This window comes from Rissa tridactyla, chromosome Z (genome assembly GCF_028500815.1).
Source record: "Rissa tridactyla isolate bRisTri1 chromosome Z, bRisTri1.patW.cur.20221130, whole genome shotgun sequence".
Classification (NCBI taxonomy): domain Eukaryota; kingdom Metazoa; phylum Chordata; class Aves; order Charadriiformes; family Laridae; genus Rissa; species Rissa tridactyla.
Genome location: NC_071497.1, coordinates 51,381,633 through 51,399,358, shown reverse-complemented (window position 1 = coordinate 51,399,358; position 17,726 = coordinate 51,381,633). Strand labels below are relative to the sequence as shown.

General features: G+C 40.4%; 1 protein-coding gene and 1 long non-coding RNA gene across 3 annotated transcripts in view; one reads left to right on the top strand and one right to left on the bottom strand.

The window, feature by feature from the left end:
* Positions 1–2,995, bottom strand: part of BNC2 (basonuclin 2) — a 336,762-nt gene extending 333,767 nt beyond the window's left edge. The window contains exon 1 of one of the 2 annotated variants that reach the window (XM_054185907.1): positions 2,967–2,995. In XM_054185907.1, coding sequence (XP_054041882.1) covers positions 2,967–2,978 — 12 coding nt within the window. In that variant the 5' untranslated portion in view covers positions 2,979–2,995. Of the gene's footprint in view, positions 1–1,861; positions 1,972–2,966 lie in introns of those variants that run through there. The other variant, XM_054185908.1, reaches the window with a different exon arrangement.
* LOC128902615 (uncharacterized) overlaps positions 2,911–17,726 on the top strand; it is a 35,390-nt gene continuing 20,574 nt past the window's right edge. The window contains exon 1 of the long non-coding RNA XR_008463842.1: positions 2,911–3,055. This is a non-coding gene — a long non-coding RNA (uncharacterized LOC128902615). The remainder of the gene's footprint in view (positions 3,056–17,726) is intronic.

The window sequence follows — 17,726 nt, the reverse complement described above, 5'->3', positions numbered from 1 at the left end:
ATTACTGTCTGAAATGAACTCAGTAATTAAACTGCGCACATTTGTACTCCGAAACTATGACAAAAACACTACCCCATTTTAAAATTCATGTATGGAGATGGGTTATAATACAGAGGGGAAATGGAAGATAATGAGAAATAAAATCCCACTTCCACTAAAACATATTTCAGCGGCTGCAATGCACGGCTAACATACAGGTTAAGAAAAGAAATATGTAATATCCTGCTTTGATTTCTTACTTAAAAATAGCTTCAAACCATTTTAACTGTCGGCCAGACACACACAAAAAAAGACACTCGTTGCCACTTTAATCCTGGGTACACCGGATTATTACACGATGTCTTTTGTGCATCAATTTTACAACAGCTTGACTCTAGGGTAAATGGGAACCATCATAAATCGCATGCTGCTTTCAAAACCACTTTAATTTCTGTCAGCGTTACTGTAACCACAGTCCTGGGCACATGCTGCTTTTTCCCCCTCCTTTTTTTTTATTTTTTTTTTTTTTTATTGTTGCCTACATTTGACAGTTGCATCTCCTACACTCCAATTGTGGCTTTGATCACTGAAACAAGACATGTCATGTTAGGGAGAGAAGGGAAAAATACAAACCCTCCATCTCAAGCTCTCTCTTCATTCACAGACATACACTGTATCTATAGTTTGAGTGCTGTGTATACATACATACATGTATGTATGTACCCACATACACACATACATATACACACATATACACAAACATGTGTGTATGCAGGCGTGCCCATATGTATATTCAAGGCACACAAGACATATATAACATTACTGGAGTGAGATGACAAAAGCTGACTGAAAGCAAGGCAGTAGTCAAACAGCGATAGAAAATAACTACTTCACTGAGTATGGGCTGATTGAATATGGACTGTTCATCACTGAGGTCAGTCCACTTGTTAATACGAATAGTTACCATTATGCATGTTAAGTTCAGTCATGGCTCTAAACGTGCTTGTTCTTCGCAAGCTGCTTAACCTATCCTCACATCACAACCCAGACAAACGGACTTCAGTCAAATGAGGTCCTCAGCCATTTCGATTTTTAATTTTAAAATTAAGAAGTCGTGAAAGCCCAGACCCTGCTATTCAAAGGAGACGTGCATTTGCCCAGCACATGTAATAAAAGCAACAAAAACTTGCTCAAAGTTGTTTGGGGGGGGCTCCCCCCCTCCCTCTTACGGTTAGGGCATCAGCATAACTCTGCAAGTTCTGCTAACAATCGCTGATTGGAGAGGTGCAAACTGCAAGCACATGCACAACAAAAAGGACAAGAGTTACGGAGGGAAGGTGGATTTACACGTCTGTCTCCCTGCCTCAGGCGTTGTTTCACACGCAAACACACAGCTCCTTCCCCCGCACTCAAAGGTTACCTTTACATTGTGTGCGAACCTTACTCATTTCCGAGCAGAAAGTGGTGTCCAAAAAAGAGCAGACCACCACCGTATGCCCGATTCAACCCCGCTCCACCTTCACTCGCTCTCCCTCCACACGCACACACGTTTTTTTACACTGAGCCCCTCATCTTCAGTGGAGGGAGGGAGGCGGTAAAAAGCATGTGGCCGTCCCATTTCAACCCCCCAAACTCACTTAAAAGTTTAGCACAGCTTCTTAAGTCATTCCTTTTTTTCCCCCCAGTCCACGCAGCACGGGGCTGATTTATTTATTTATTACCCTCCTCCTTCGCCTTGCCCGGCTGCTTGTTTATTTGAAGGCTGAAACACGCCGGATAGCGATAGCAAGGGCTGCTTGTGTTGCTGCACGATTTATTAATCAAATCAAACCAGAAGTAAAGGCTAGAATGAAAACGAGAAAGGCTGCTGGAAACTTCTTACCATCTCTGCATGCTGGGTTGTCAAGTGCACCCCCTGTCTCTCGATCTCCTCTCAGCGGCAGTGCCTGCACCCTTCCTTCTGCCTCTGGGCTCTCACCGCCTCTCCCTCCCTCTCTTCCCCCCTCTCTCTCTCTCTCCGTCTCTCCCCCCTCTTCCTCCTCACCCTCTCTCACCCTCACACCTTCAGGTGATTTGAGCTAAAAAATAGACATTAAACAAAACAAAACAAAACAAAACAATAAAACAAAGATACTTCCCCCCCCTAAAAAAGAAAAGGCAACAGTAGCGAGACGCTCTGTCTTCCCCCCCCCCCCCCCGCCTTCTCTCTGACTCCTCCAAAACTTCAGCCCCCAAAGTTCAGCCCAAGCAGCGAGAAAGAAAAGAGAAAAGCGCTTTCAGCGGAGAGCTGGAAGTTATGGGAGGAGGGACCCAGGTTCGGGTCAGAGCCTCCACAGGTTGGTTTGTTGTTGTTGGGTTGTTTGGCTGGGGAAGGGGAGGCGGCGGGAGGGGGGGGGGGGGGGGGGGGAGGCTGCCAGCGGCTCCGAGAGGGCAGCGTCGCCTCTTCGGAACCCCTCGCTCTTCGGGCACGGACGGCTGACGAGGCGGCGGAGGGAAGGGGAAATCTTGGGGGGGGGGCGGAAAAATCACCCCCCTCCGCCTCGTCCCTCCACCCCTAAAACTTTCCGTGCCAGGCGGGGGCTGCGGCAGAAGCCGCCCGCGCCCAGCTGTCAAAAACGCCCAGCGGCCGCCGCCAACTTCGCGGCGCAGGGCCGGCCGGGCGCCCCTCTCTGCCTGCCCGCTTCCCCCTCCTCTGCCCGGTTCCTCCTCGCAGCGGCCGGCAGCCTCCTCTCCCGCTGGTTCTCCTCCTCCTTATCGGCTCCAGGCGCCGCCGGAGCGAGCGAGCGAGAGAAGGCGGCGAGGAGAAAGGTTGCGGGGGGGAGCTGAGAAAAGGGAGGGAGACGGCGGAAAAATGAAGCGTAGCCCAGAGGAGGGGGGTCAGGAGCCGGGGGGGGGGGGGGAAGGGGGGGGGAAGAGCGTTAGAAGGAAAGCGAAAAGTTAGGCAGACGGAAAGTTTTTGCTTGTGGTGCCGGTTTCCCGCTTCCCACCCATTGCTCCATCAGCTCCCGGGGCTCTGCGGCGGCGGCGGCGGCGGCTGCTGCTCGATGTGGGGATCTGAAGAAATTTTTGTAAAAGGGTGGGTGTTTTGTTTTTTTTTTTGGTTGGGTTCTGTGTTTTTTTTTCTGTTGGGGGGGGGGGGGAAGAAGGAGGGAGGCGGGAGGAGGTGAGCCGTCACGGTTGTACGTTCGCAGGGAACAGACACGAGTCACATCTGTGCACGACACGGAGCCAAAAAAACCCCGGCCGAAACCCGGCCCCGCCGGCGCCGGGGGAAGCGCGGGCGGCCGCGGCCCTCAGCGCGCAGGCACACAACGGCCGCCGCGCGCGCCTCCGGACGGAGGGAGGGAGGCAGGGAGCGCGCGCAGGGGCCACGGGGGTGGTGGTGGTGGTTGTGGGGCAGGGCCGTTCGGCGCCCGCCCGCACCGCCCGCCCCAGGGTTCGGCCCGCCGCCCGGAACCGTCGCTCCAGCTGCGGCTTCGCCCCGGCCACCTTTCCGACCGGCGCGGCCCCTCGGCGGGAGAAGAGGGCTGTCCGGGGACGTCAGTCCCCCTCTTTCTTGGCGCCTTACCCCTGCGAAATCTCGCCTCGCCTCCCCCCACCCATTTATGTTCCCGGTTTGAAGGGCTCTGCCGCATGTGGCCCGCTCAGGGCGCTGAAGCGATGGCAGGTACCTTATGGTCGGCAAAAGGGAAGGTGACAGGAGGCTCCCATTCTCTATCTACAGGTACAGGTACCCATAGCCCAGCCCATCCGGCCATCCCTCGTGTTCTGCCTGTGAAGGCGCCGAGGGTCACTAGCGCTGCCAAAATTGTCTCCCTTCCTCAGGCTCTGTGTCAAATACCAGGCTGGGAGCGGATCTTAAAAAAATTGAACGTGAGGAGAACTTTTCGGGTGACCGGAAATACAAATATTAGGACGTTTTGTCTCCTGCTCCCTCTTGGTGTGACTGGACAGTTTGGTGACCCAGCAGGCACTGAGAAGAATCGAGAGACCGGTCAAGTATAGAAAATAGATAGCTGCCTGGCACTTCAGATTTTTCCTGCATCTGCTATGGACTAAAACCACAGCAAACTCTTAATGTAATGAACGGCATGTCCCTGTGAATTACCAAGTTTCCAGGCTTTTTACCAGATTTTGCCGTCTTTCTTATTTGTGCATTTCCTGTGCCTGTTGGAAGAGGGAAGGGTGAATGATCTCTATTAGTATCAAAAATCAGGTTTTCCAAAAAACTGACTGGATGTATCTCAATTTCATTGTGTTTTCTGCGTATTCGTCAGACCTTCATCAGGCGTAATACGCATCATCTTGTGGACAGAATTTGCAGTGTCCACACTTCATCAGGGTTAGTTTCGATCTTTGAACTGTAGAGAGCGTGTTTTAGGCTAGGGCAATGATGCAAAAGCATTTTGCATTTTTTAGGACTTTGCTTTTTTTTGTACCTTGACCAACAGAGACTTAGAGTAATTTATGGTCATTCTAAAGAATTCACAGGACTAATTAAGCCATGATTTCATGAGTTTTCTGTCGAAGGGGAGAGATACGAAAAAACTAGTTAATTATTTCAGAGTCACATTTTATTGTACATAAAGCCGCATTTGCCCTTTTGAACCAGTGGAGGGCCAAGAAGTTGCCAAAAAATTGTGTTCACACAGCCCCCTAGTGGTTAAAGCCTTGGCAACTTCACATCCGTGTCCACATGAAGGAGGGAGAATCCAAACTAGCTTCATGCAGATTAAAAGTAAAGTGCTGCAACCTTAGCTCGCAAAAGGCACGGTCGCTTGCTAGAATAAAGATATTCCATGCCCATAGCAAGGCTAATCTTTACTATGCAGTTTCCAGAAGTGAGTCAAAGACTGTAAGCAGTTGCAGCTTTGTGAAAGAAAAGGCTTATAGTAGGTAGACAGCCATACAACTAAATTTGAAAACAACTTTCCTTACTACTCTGGAAAAGTGAGGGTTTTTTTTAAACTGGGGCTCGGCATTAGAAGGAGGTATTCCTATATGCACTAAATCAATAGATTACAGTGATAATAACCAATATCACACACTAAAAATTTTCCCTAAGCTTTGATCTATCATTTCAAACAAAGAACCTGTCAAGTGTAACACAATCATTAATAGCTCCCAGTTACTTTATTTTTAAAGATTTTAAGTAGTTTTATATGAAAACTAATAATGCCTTATGGCGTCATTCCTTTGTTATCTTGCTTGATACTTAATTCAGCTTTTTTAAACCTCCTTTTTTTTTTCCACCTGTCAATAAGCCAGTGGCTTTTGTATTGACAGTATATTACAGCCTCTTGAAAGCTGCTGAGGAGGTAAAATAGCTGGAGGCAAGTTGGCTGTTGGGAGTTTTGATTCTTGGGTTGACAGTATGGGATTACAGGATAAACATTGTGGAATAAGACAATTCTGCTCAAAGGATAAGCAGCAAAATAGCTAACTGGTGACATTTGAATATACATCATCATTAGACTTCAGACTGAAGAAGCTCCAAGCTTTTCCAAAATTTTGCAGCTTTCAGGCACATACAGAATAGTGTTTTAAATTTGTGCTGAGTTCTTGCTTTCAGATTTGCCTAATATGTGGTATATCCTGAGATAATCCTGAGAAGATAGGGCCCTTGTTTAAATACTGTACCATCCACCTGCACAGAGACTTTTGGTTCTTTATATTGCTGTAGTGACTGTGATATCAGCACACATCATAGATACTGCAGGAAATGGCATCAGATCTTTACTTGTTTACTTCAATTAACACGTCAAAAGACAGGGCACAGACTCAAGCTGTGTGATTTGCGGACATCATGTGTAAGATTTCAGAGTAGGAGCAAAGCCTAAACTTCTCCTTGCTTTTTAGACTAATGATATTTGTTAGCGAAGGAAGCAGTGTCTCTAACAATTTCAGTCTCATCAACAGGAATATTTATCCTATACAGCAAATACTTTCTCACTGTAGTTTTCCTTCAAAACCAGTTATAAACACCATAAAGAATTAGTGGTACTCATTGGTCTGAGATTGATTAGCATGAACAAAGTTAGTTAGAAACATATTTTTCTTCACTTTTATTTTGATTTTCCAGATTGGAGTACTGAGATGTTGCAAGTTTGAGATAGAGTCTGAGTAACAACTGCAGCTTGAGAGGAATGCAAGTATAAGTCATCTAAATTGTGATGTCTCCAGAGTGTGGTATTTCTCTGCTGTCTTGACCTTCCTTCTCATGGAAGGAATTTACGGTTCACTTGAATCTTCTCCCCATTTTGAAAATTTGGAGGTGCAGTCCAGAGGATGTGTCCAGAGCAGAGGCGGGACATAAGGCACCAGTAGCCTATAGGGGCCTATAGCAGCAACATATCAAACTGAAATCCTCCATATTTTGGTGGGTGACAAGGTGAGAAAGAACACTTCTAGAGAATGGTATAATTGAAATGTAAATGAAAAAACAGTTCACCAGTAGAAAGAATCTCCAACAGAGAAATTATGCCCAATCCTGCATATAAAACCTAATTTCTGTAATCCACAATGAGTCAAGCGGAGAAGAACCTAATTCAGCATAAAGATAACCCATCAGCATTTTAGACGAATACTGTTATGAAGTCCTAATCTTGTTACTCATTTTATTCAGAAACATGGCTGTAGCATCCACATGCATACTCAACATTTATATTAAGTTCCTATGCTGACTATTACTCTGCAATAGGTAGCATGCCTAGTATGACTTACACAAAAGGTAGGCTCCTACTTCCTATTAGAGATTTATCTTTTCCCTTTTAATTTATTTTCTTTTTTTTTCTTCTTTTTAAACATTTTTATTTGAGTTTTATGTTAGTTAGTCAGATTCTGACATTTTGGGAGAACTTCAACTGTCTTCAAGAATTAGGAAATAATATCTGGGCATTTATTATAAAAAAGGGTCTAATGCTTTCCCTGGCAAACTAAAATTTCCTGGTGTTTTAGAGGAAGAGTGTGAAATTTGATGCAGTGTAGGCAGGGCATCAAGGATACTACTTCTGAAGGAGTTCACCTAAACTTCGCTATGGGCTACAGGGACCTGAGCCAAGAAGTGAAAAACTAGTGACCAGTTTTGTTTAAAGTGAGTTGCTGGGGATTACACAGGACTTAAGAGACAGGGGTAGAATCAAATTCTCCAGGGTGGGATTTAACTGCTTCACCTGCTTTAATTGTAGGTCTGTCTTTCTCTTTCTGTCTCATTCATCACACACCTTAAAAGTTCAGCAGTAGATTAAGCAGCAGTCTTAACAAAGAAGCTTCATTCATTATACAGACACTCGTTTTCATTTAGAGAACATCACCCATTCTGTGTACTTGATACAGACAGGTCTTGCGGGGAGAAAACAGTACATGCTTGTACAATTTCAGACACCATGTACTCATCACATGAAAGGGCTGAATTAATGTTGTATAGACACTCATAAGGAAAACATTTCTTAACTTCTGAACATGTAACTTTCTAACCCCTGTTAACCAACTGACAAAATTCACTGTAAAGTTCATGGACGTATGTCAAATAATAATACAGATACTTTAGTGTTCTAAGTCAAAAGCATTTTTGTCATTCAGGAAGTGAATTTAAGAGCAGCTAATTACGTTTCCTTTGCCTTTTGCACTAAAATTCTGAAGGTGATTTGAAGTCTTTCCAGCACTTAAGTATTGCTAGATCCTCCCAGTCATAATGGTGTTTTTTCGAGATGAAAAAAGGTTTTCTGCAGCATATCCATCTTTTTTCTTTTTGTAACATAGCCTCTGTACCCAGTGTTTTCTAACTCTCTTTTAAAGGTTGCTACCACACAGTTTGATTTATCCTAAACTTTCCCAAATGCATTAGCAGATGTTCTTAAAGACAAACGTGCTTCCAGTACTTTATGAGCTCAGCTGAAAGAGTGTATATTAAAAGCAATAGATATAGGTGTTACTTTGTAGTTCTGCAACAGCTTGTAAGGGACATTCGAAGGTTTTAGACATGAGCGAAGAAAAAAAACCTGTTCAGCCCACTTTAGAGATGAAGAGAATAAGGTACAGTAAGTTTCAGCAAGTTCCTTAAAGTAGTAAAGAAAGTAAAAATACTTATTTTGGATCTATTTGCTAGTTCTGTGATCATCTTTTCTCCAATAAGAATACACACATTTATATTTAAGAGCTCTCTAGTTTCACGTTTCTTTCTCTGTTGTCACTTCCAATCTCTGTCCATCAAAATTGTTTTCTGTAGCTTGGTAATTGCTAGTCAGAGACCACACGTGGTGTTCTATATGCGTTCTGGAATATGTCTCAGCTTATCTCATATAACACTTGAGGGTATTTTTCCCAAGTGAATCTCAATGTTTTTCAGTTCTCTTAGTGTTTTACCATTTGTTTTCCTTATATTACTCCAGTCAAAAGTGATTGCCTTGGAGAGTTAGTTACAAGCATGATGGGAAAGTCTCTCTTTTTTCTTACCCAGTTTAACTGCTTTAGTCTTGAACTTTAATTGTTGATGGGATGTTACTTCTTTTATCCTGCTATCTTACAGTAAGCATTTTTGCACTTAACTTGCTTTCGTAAATGACCTTTAACAAATAAAATGCCCCAGTCACAGCTAATAGTGATTGGTGGCTCAGTATCTTAAAAGCAACAAAAATGTCAAATGTAATATTGGAAGGCAAGTCACAAAATCTGTCATGTCGAGTCTTGAAAGATTACTGCTAACATTTCCCTACTTTTAGCAGAACAATTTTTCTGCTACTTACACCTTGCTTAAATGGAGACTTAAAATGGATGTGGCAACCTAAGGTGAATTCAGTACAGAACATTAAAGCAAGCTTTAAGTAAAGTGGCATAATGATTCCTTAAGCATCATAACAACTTTATTCCTTTTTTATTTCTTTTATAATTGCTTCAAATATTAAAATACAATTTGATTTTCATGTCAAGAGAAATAAAAAAAGGCAGAAGAATTGACAGCTTCATCCTTGCCTTCTTCCCAAAGACCAACTTTTAGATTTTGACCTCTCCTAGCAGAGGATTCAGCTACTCTTAACAGCTACTTACTAGGGCTTGTTTGAACTTGAGCTTGGTTCTAAGCCTCACTTCCAAAGATCTAGTTAGAATGCCAGACTCTGGCTGCTCTTGAGTACAACTACTTTGTTGAGGACATCTGCTAGACGACTTTTCTTTTGCACATTGAGGCCAGGTGCAATTGCAAAAAGAAAGTGTAGACTTTGCTATAGGCATTGCTTAAAATCTGAGGAACCTGGAGGAACTAGGAAATGAAAATACTGTGTCCAAAAACTACTTAGCTTTTCGAAGTACTTTTTCATCCATGCACTTCTACCACTGGATCACAAGCCAAATACTGTTTGGAATTGACAGTGCTATCCAGATAGAACTCTGAATTTAATTTCTGTCCTTTGGCTGCCCCACTTTCAGTTAGTTTGATTTTACATCCACAGGGTTCATCTTGGACCTTGGACCAATTTCTCCAAGTTTGTGGATGACCTAGTTGTATTTTCTGAATTAAAAATACTAAATTGACCCCACCTGTATACATGCATATATATATATAAAATGAATAAAAGGAATTTGTTCCATGTGTACACCAATGGACAATGAGAGTAAGGCAAATAGTGAACTGTTGGCTAAATGGTTCTTTTTAAAACCTCAAAATGTTTTAATGTAAATTCAAAAATCAAATGCGAATCTTCCAGTATTCGTAACTCTTCTAGTTCATGAGTCTCAGTTATGCAGGGCAGGAGAGTCTTTCATTATATTTTATTTCAATGATAGAAAAATTTGACTTTCTACTATGAAAGCTAGTTTACAAATATGCTTAGAGAGACTTTCCGTAATCCACCCTACCAGTACTGTGACTGAATACCTTTCTCAGAGCAGAGCTAGATGTGAGGAGGACAGGGCAATGGCTTTAAAGAAGAGACAAAGGAAGTTACACTTGAAGGAGTGCAAGAAACTCTTTGTGAAATACTCTCCCAGAAAGGCAGGCTATTCTTAGAATATGGCATTAAGTCTGTAGCAACTGAAGTTCTCTGTGTAAAATTATGCCATTTATGGTGAGCATTTTAATGTGACTCTCTATTTCTGATTTCTTAGGTGCATCTGAGAGGCTTCTGTATGCACGTATCCTCTGCCCTGCGACTTCAGCAAACGAATATACCATGTGCAAGCAAAAGACCTATTTATGTTTGATACATATAAGTAAAAAAAGTAGCACTCTGCCTTTGTGATCTGGACACCACAATTTCAAATGTTTTAGTACTCAGAAGCATCAAAACAATTATAACAGTTGCTGCAAAAAAATAGAAGCCATATAATAACACACACACACCCCCCCGAACCCACCCCACTCCTCACAGCCCCACCCCACCCATGATCTTGCACTGAGAAACAGCGTTAAAACCTGTCCCAGTCCAAGGTGGCAACATCTTTCCACAGATCGCTGTGATGAGGTCAAGTTTCTTCTGCCTGATCTGTTACTGCCAATTAGTGGGTATTGCTCTGACAGCAAACTAAATTTATTACTACTAAGGAAGAAATGCCACAAGCTGTGAGATAAGAACTTTGACAACTGTTACACAATCAAGATCTCAGTAGCAGTTATTTGGCATCTTCAGTTCAGTGACATGACTAGCAACTGAAATATTTGAGCTTAAAATATCAGCTTTACAACTCCATAGCCTGTACTGAATAATCACAGAATTAGCTGAATCTTCAGATACATGTGCCTAGCAGCTACAGTCTTGTGGGTTTTGGTGGTGTGGAAAGTACGTGAATCCAAGCTTTATTGTCAGTGCCTCCCATAACATTATTGCTATTTCCTGTTTCAGTCTTTAATAATATAGGGCAGGTTAGGGTTTCAATATGTTTTCTTCTCTTTTTTTTTGCCTTGAAAGTTTATAGAATGGTTGAAATACAGTCCAAGTCACATTTTTAAAAGGAAGCTGGATAGTTACTGTCTGCATTCTTCTAACTCATTTCACATATTTCTCTTAAAAGACAAAAAGTACTTCCTTGTAACCTCTTCAGCTTTTTTGTGTTCTTATTCCTTTACAGACCAAACACGCAGACACACACACATGCACTAGCAAGCATTTCTTAGTGCTCTGTAAGAGGTGTTGATAGAATAGAAATCATTACTTAAAAATGGGAGCTAAAATAAATTCTGTATATGACAGGAAGGATGATTTTTAATTGGAGTGCCACGTTTATGCGGAGGAAAGACGCAAACATCTGGTCCTCCATCTATAGTTTTAGGAGGCATTTATTCAGGAAATCTGTTGTAGAAGCATACCAATGGATAAATTTTTCCAGTCTCCAGATGAAAATGCTCTTCATCAGGAGCGCAACTAGCTTAGAATATCTCATTTAGTAACAGACAGGCATCAAAACAAATACATAATGAACTACTTCTAGCTCTCATAGTACTTCATTCTCTATTTGCCTTATTGAAAAGAACTTCACTCACCTCCAGGTTTTAATGCACTCTCACCTCCAGGTTTTAAAGCACTTTATTGTATTATTGTAAAGTCTAGGCCAATAACTTGGTTCTAAATTTAATCACTGATACCAGTAAAAATAAATCTGTCAATATAAAGTATCAACAGGTTACTGGTATTGTGTCTTTTAGATGAAAAGTAGGCATTGTGATGGTGAGCAGGAGACACAAACCATTCAGCATCAGCACTGTATATGATGAAGAGAGGTATGTTACTTCATTTTAAACTGGATCTGTGAGGTCTGTATGTCACCTTGAATTAATGCAACTGCAGAGTTTTGGATCTGGATGAAATCTCAGCACTTCTATCTGTATTGAGACAAGATTTGTATGTGTAGAACATGTCTAAGAGATAATGGTCCAGAACTTTCTAAAAAGTCGCACTATACCCTCCATAAGTGGAGGGTATAGTGCGGAGTATGTGTATACATATATCCAGTACTTCACTACCTTTAATGGTAGATTTTCCTAATAGCTAAACAAAATATTTTTTTCCCTATAAATAAACTGATTCCTTCTTGTCCTATTCTAGACAGACCTCATAGCAGACTTTTGAACACTGGAAAATTTTCATCATGTCCTCTTCAGACTTCCACCTTCACATAGATGAAACAATGCCTTTTCCTTCAAGCATTCCTCACAGGTTGTATTTCTGAAAATTATTAGCACTCTTGTTGCTTTTCCCTGAGTACTACTCAACTTACTATAAATGTTAGCAAGTTCACTGGACTGATTTGCAAATAGTTTTCTAGCTGAAGCTTCACATGATCCATAGACAATAGAGTAATTACCTCGTGTATTTTACATACAATGATTTTGTACAATGATTAAAATGGCATTTGGCTTTTAATACCATGCTGATCTAGTCAGTTTATGTTCCACCGTAGCTTAATCTCCACATCTGTATTACTGCGATCCACAATATCCAAGGTGATAGTCTTTTTTATTTTTACCTTACTGTGTTGTTGTTTACCAGTTACTTTTAAACAATCCCTTCTTATCTGCTTTCAGTTTATCAAGACCATATAAAATATGCTTTACTCTGTCACCAAAGTTGTTACTAAAATTATGATCAACTTGTAATTGTCAAAATTCCTCTGTTCCAATAAGCCAAGCATTTCAAGACACAGATGAGACAAGTAGTTGTGACTCTGCTGATACAAAGATTGACAGCTCAGTTACAAAAACAGTACAGATGTTATCAAGTGGGACAGAAACCAAGCTAATAAATGCTTTTACATTATTCTAAACCCCCATTGTAGATAGCCTGGTAGCTCTGTGCAGAATTAGCTTGTATCCTGAAAAGCTTATCCATTCAGGTTTGACTACAGCCTTGCCAGTAAAGCACAGTGGAGTTACACTGACAAACTAGTGAAGACCCGTGCCGCCTTCTCTGAAAACTACCTTCTAAGACCTACCCAGGATAATAATTTTTGTGGATGCTAAGCTCCGGTTGGCTTGACATAGAGCTGTACATTTACTTAACATTGGTAGAAGCACTTAACATCAGTAAAAACTAGATCAACCATAATGACATATTCTCAAGTTTGAATACTGTATTTCAAATTTCCTGGTATTTCATGCGTGGCCCTCTTCTTTGTAAAATCACCCTGAGAACAGCAACAGTTCAGCATTTGCCTGCTGTGCATCTTCAGAGATTCTTGGATGAAAGATGTTATATAGACACGAACATAGCTGTCTGTTTGGTCAAGTACGCAAAAGTAAGGAATCAAATTGAAGTCTTTTGCACTGTCTTGCAGACCACTAACCACAGTAAAGATATTTGGCTGGCCCAGAACTAACATGTGATATTTAAGTCATATCCAGACTGGGGATTTCTTAAATCACTGTATTCTCAGGAAGAAATAATTTTTGGACTGAGGGCAGGATGATTGTTTTGTCTTCTTGTAAATCTTTTCAGATACTAGTTGTGATTACACTATGAAATAAGAGATCTCTCCAGTGTGATATTCACTAAATGAATCACTCAGATCATGGCCAAAATTAGAAACCTGTGAAACTTATAGGACTGTCTGTTCAGAGTAGAAAAGTATTTGTTTGCAGAAATGTGTTTATCTAAGGAACAAGAATCAATTCAAACAGCGGAATTAGACAGCTTTCAGGTAAAGGCTGCCCAAAGATACGTAGCACTTGCAAAGTTGCAAAGCCTTTAGGTGTATTAGAAGAAATTAGTTTGTCTTATGCAGACGGTACTACGCATCTGAATTTGACTTTTAAAAATTGTTCCACGTTTAAAATTGGTTACAGTAGTCTTTATTAGTACAGAGTTTCAAGAATGAAAGCTTTCAAGCCATGCAGGAAACGCAAACGCACGCCACACAAAGGAAAGTTTGGATCTGTGAATTAGATCTGATAGGTTGAGAGTAATTTCACCCTATGCTTTAATGCGTAACTCAGGCACAATTTAACAAGGAATGGGTATACTTCATCCCCTCTTGGTAATTTGCGTTCATGTTCATGTGTCTTGTGAACTTCCCTCAATCATTTGTCATTAAAATCAGTTCTACTGGCAGTCAGGTCTCCACGCTGAGAGCTAGGAAGGAAAATAGTTATGATTAAAGAGACATACAGCTGCTATTACTAACCCTGAATAGTTTATTTTGGACACCCTAGAATATAACTTTCTTTTCTTTTTTTCCCACTTTTGGGTAAAAGCTTGGGTGTGTGCTTGAAAAAACAGGTGTCCAACAAGGGTGGAGAATGCCCATTTGTTATCTGATTCTGCTGTTTAGGCAGTGTAGCATATTTGAGATAAACAGCAACATTGAAAACAACATAGTTGTTATCATTAATTACTTAAGACAAATAGATATATTTACTTTGATTTCCACAAACATAGGACTCTTAGTGAGAGGGGCCACAATCGAATTCAGCCTAAGCCCTTTCCTATAGCTTAAAAGAAATTTCAGACTCTACGTATTTTTATCTTATTTTTTGTGGTACATTAAAATAAATTCTGTAATTGCTTTCCCTTATTAACATCAATGGAAGGGCAAATAAGTGGAAGCAGGTCATATTCAAAATTCTGTTGAATGCATGAAGTGAACAAAAGTAACAGCTTTCAGTTCTCTTAGAAGGAACTAGTAGTCCATCTCAGGAAGTAGTTAACTACTTGTCAAACTCTTCAGAGAAGTTTGTGTTGATATTGTTTAATAATGCAGTTTCTGTACCCTTAGCAGATCATCCAGGTACAAAAAGTGTATTGGTGTTTAATTATAAGCAACTATTTTAAAGAACACCTGTTGACACCGATCATTCAATCCTTAGTAACGTTGACAGCTGCACTTCTAGACAGTCTACCTGATTCAGACACTTATTTTCATCCTACTGCAGAATTTCTTCTGTGAGTACTCAGAATTGCTTGTCCCAATGTATTTTGCCCTCAATACTGATCTAAAACTTCCAAGTGACTTATTTAACTAAATGATTCCTCTCCTTGTTCTAGTTCTGCCACTTTCTCATGTTATCATTGGCTGCTGCTTCTCTAGTCACCATAAACAGCTGTATTCTCAAACTCTCTCCACTTCTTCCTCTGCTGTCCATGTTAGATAGTATAATCTCCAAAGACTAGTAACATTCAACTAGTAACTAAAAATGACTTCTCTTTTAACCCTCAAGCCACTTATCTTTCACTCTCTTCCTTTCCATCCTAAGACAGAATTTCTTCCATGAATTAAAAATAAGGAAAAGGATTGAGTATTTAGATGAACCAAAATTGACATGGAAATATATAAATTACTCAACTAATTTTCCACATAAAATAATTTATACAACATATATCACATTAGTAAATATAATTCTTACTTTGGAGTGCCTTTTGGCACTTGGTAGTAGCAAGCATGTCTTCTGGATCAAAGATGCTGTGATCTTAACATATATATTATAAATTCTTTGTATCAGCACAAGTACTTTTTCAAGACCACACTTATTTTTACATATTAACAAAGGTGCTATTCACAACCAGAGGTACATACCAATCTGTAAATACTAGAAGCAGTTACTCTAGAGGAGCAATATCTCATGGGGCACTCCAGGGATCCTTGGGAAAATTGGGTTCAATTTTTTTTTCCCTTCTTAGATGATCTTAAAGGTCTCTTCCAACTGTAATGATTCTATGATTCTACAATTACTCTTTTTTTGTGTGACCTCAGCCAAATTACAGGCTCTTTGTGGTTCAGTTACTCCTGTGTAAAATGGATGTTACAAGAAGTTTCCAACTTACAGGAATAGAGAGATGTACACTCAGCTATGAGATGAAGACAGTGGTCATTACATATACTACACTGCAATAGTGCAGCTTTTGACAAAAAGAAAATTTTTTCGTCTGTACAGGAGATCAAGCTCTCTTGGAACTGTGTAATTTTGTGCAAATCTTACAAATTTCTGCTACAAATACAAGGTGTATTTCCTGACTTTGTTGCACCTAGTGTAAACATATGGCAGGGTAAATTTTTATAAAATTATAGAAATATTCCAGAGCACTCCAGTGTATGCTTTTCTGCCACTAGGAAGAGGCTGAGAGGGCAAAATAGACGATAGATAAAAATTACATTGCTGAGACATTGCTAAGATACAATTGTGAGAAGAGTAACGAAAAAGCTCACTGTACAGAATCCATTTAATGGCTTGTAGCAAAGGCAGGCAAATGGAGATTATGATGCAAGGCAACCTAGTAATGTTTGTGAAGTCCCCTGTTAAATGAAAGGAAAAAATTGAACATGTAGAACAGATAAAGAAGTATAAGAGCTTGCATATAAAATAAGGAGGAATGGACAACAGAGTTGGATAGATAGCCTCTGTCACTTACCCCTATCTTTCAATTTATATGTCATTTTTGCAAGTAAAAAGTAGTATCTGATCACTTTATTTCTACTGTAGTAAATCAATCGTTTTCCATAATACAATTTACACCTATGTTTTCTTTCCTGATTTGAGGCATATATTCAATTATCTTTCAAATCTTTTACAGGTTTTTTTACGGTATTTCTTGTTTTCATAATCTCATTTGCCTGCCCTCAAACACCTTTCTTCCATTTGCTTCCAAACCAATCTTTGATGCTTTTAAATTTCATTTTCGTTTAGTTCTGTATGTTGAAGAAATATTTCCCTTAAGATTTTAAGACAGTCAAAAATTATACTAAATACAACATAGCTACTAGCGAAAAGAGACAAATTATTTTTCTTTGGAGAACTAGCATGCACAATGCCATGAGTTGCATCATGTAGTAAAATGTGGATGCTTTTCGTCCTTCCCTAAAAAAATGCTCCTAAAAATATTCAAATGCAACAGGCAAATTGCATGCCTTTCTAACATTTGGGAGCAAAAAAGGCTCCTGGTCAATTTACTATCTACTTTAGGTCTATTTACTTTATATTATTTCAGAATATGACCATCAGTGAAAAGGCATCAACACTGAAAGTTTTGTAATAAAACTCCTGCATCACTACAGGACTTCCTTCCTTCCTTTATGAAAGCAAGTCATTCATACAGTACTCTTAAGAAGGAACCAACTATGTAGTAGACAGTACCAATTCACCAAGGTGGGGAAAGAATTTGGATATAAAGGCATTCAGCCTCAGGAAGGGGAGAATCTGCAGGGCAACAGATTACAAGTGGTCAGAAAGAGAAGTATTGATAGAATCCAGCAAAGACGAAGCAAAGAAAGTGACAAATCTCAAAGAGAATGAAGAAGAGAAAAGTGTCCCATCAGGAAGACGGCAAGCATTGTCATGAGGCAAGGAAGGGCAGTACTCGCAGAGAAGACAGCAAGAGGCATTTGGTTAACTGCTGAGAGACTAATACCGTCAGAAAAAAGATTATGTTAGGGTCAGCTGTGGGGTCACTGATTATGGAAAAAAGATACTTAGAGGAAAAGACACATGGAAGAACATTTAGACTATTAGAAAGCTTAGAAACTTTTAGACTGTTATTCAAAGAAACTGTGACCACAGAAGCTGTGCACTTACTAAATATCAGAGTGAAAAATAGCATAAAGAGGCCACAAACACAAATAAGTAATGACCAGAGCACCACCTCAGAACAAGCTCAGGCCTGCAGAAATAATCTGAGAGCCCGAGGGGATTCAGCTTCAAAGGGAACCCTAGATGCTAGGTATAGAACCCATGGGATTTGTTCTGTATTCTTTTGGAATGCCTATGTACTCATGTAGGGCATGAGTCAAAAATACTTATTTTACGACAGGTCTTTCCATCTCTTTTGAGG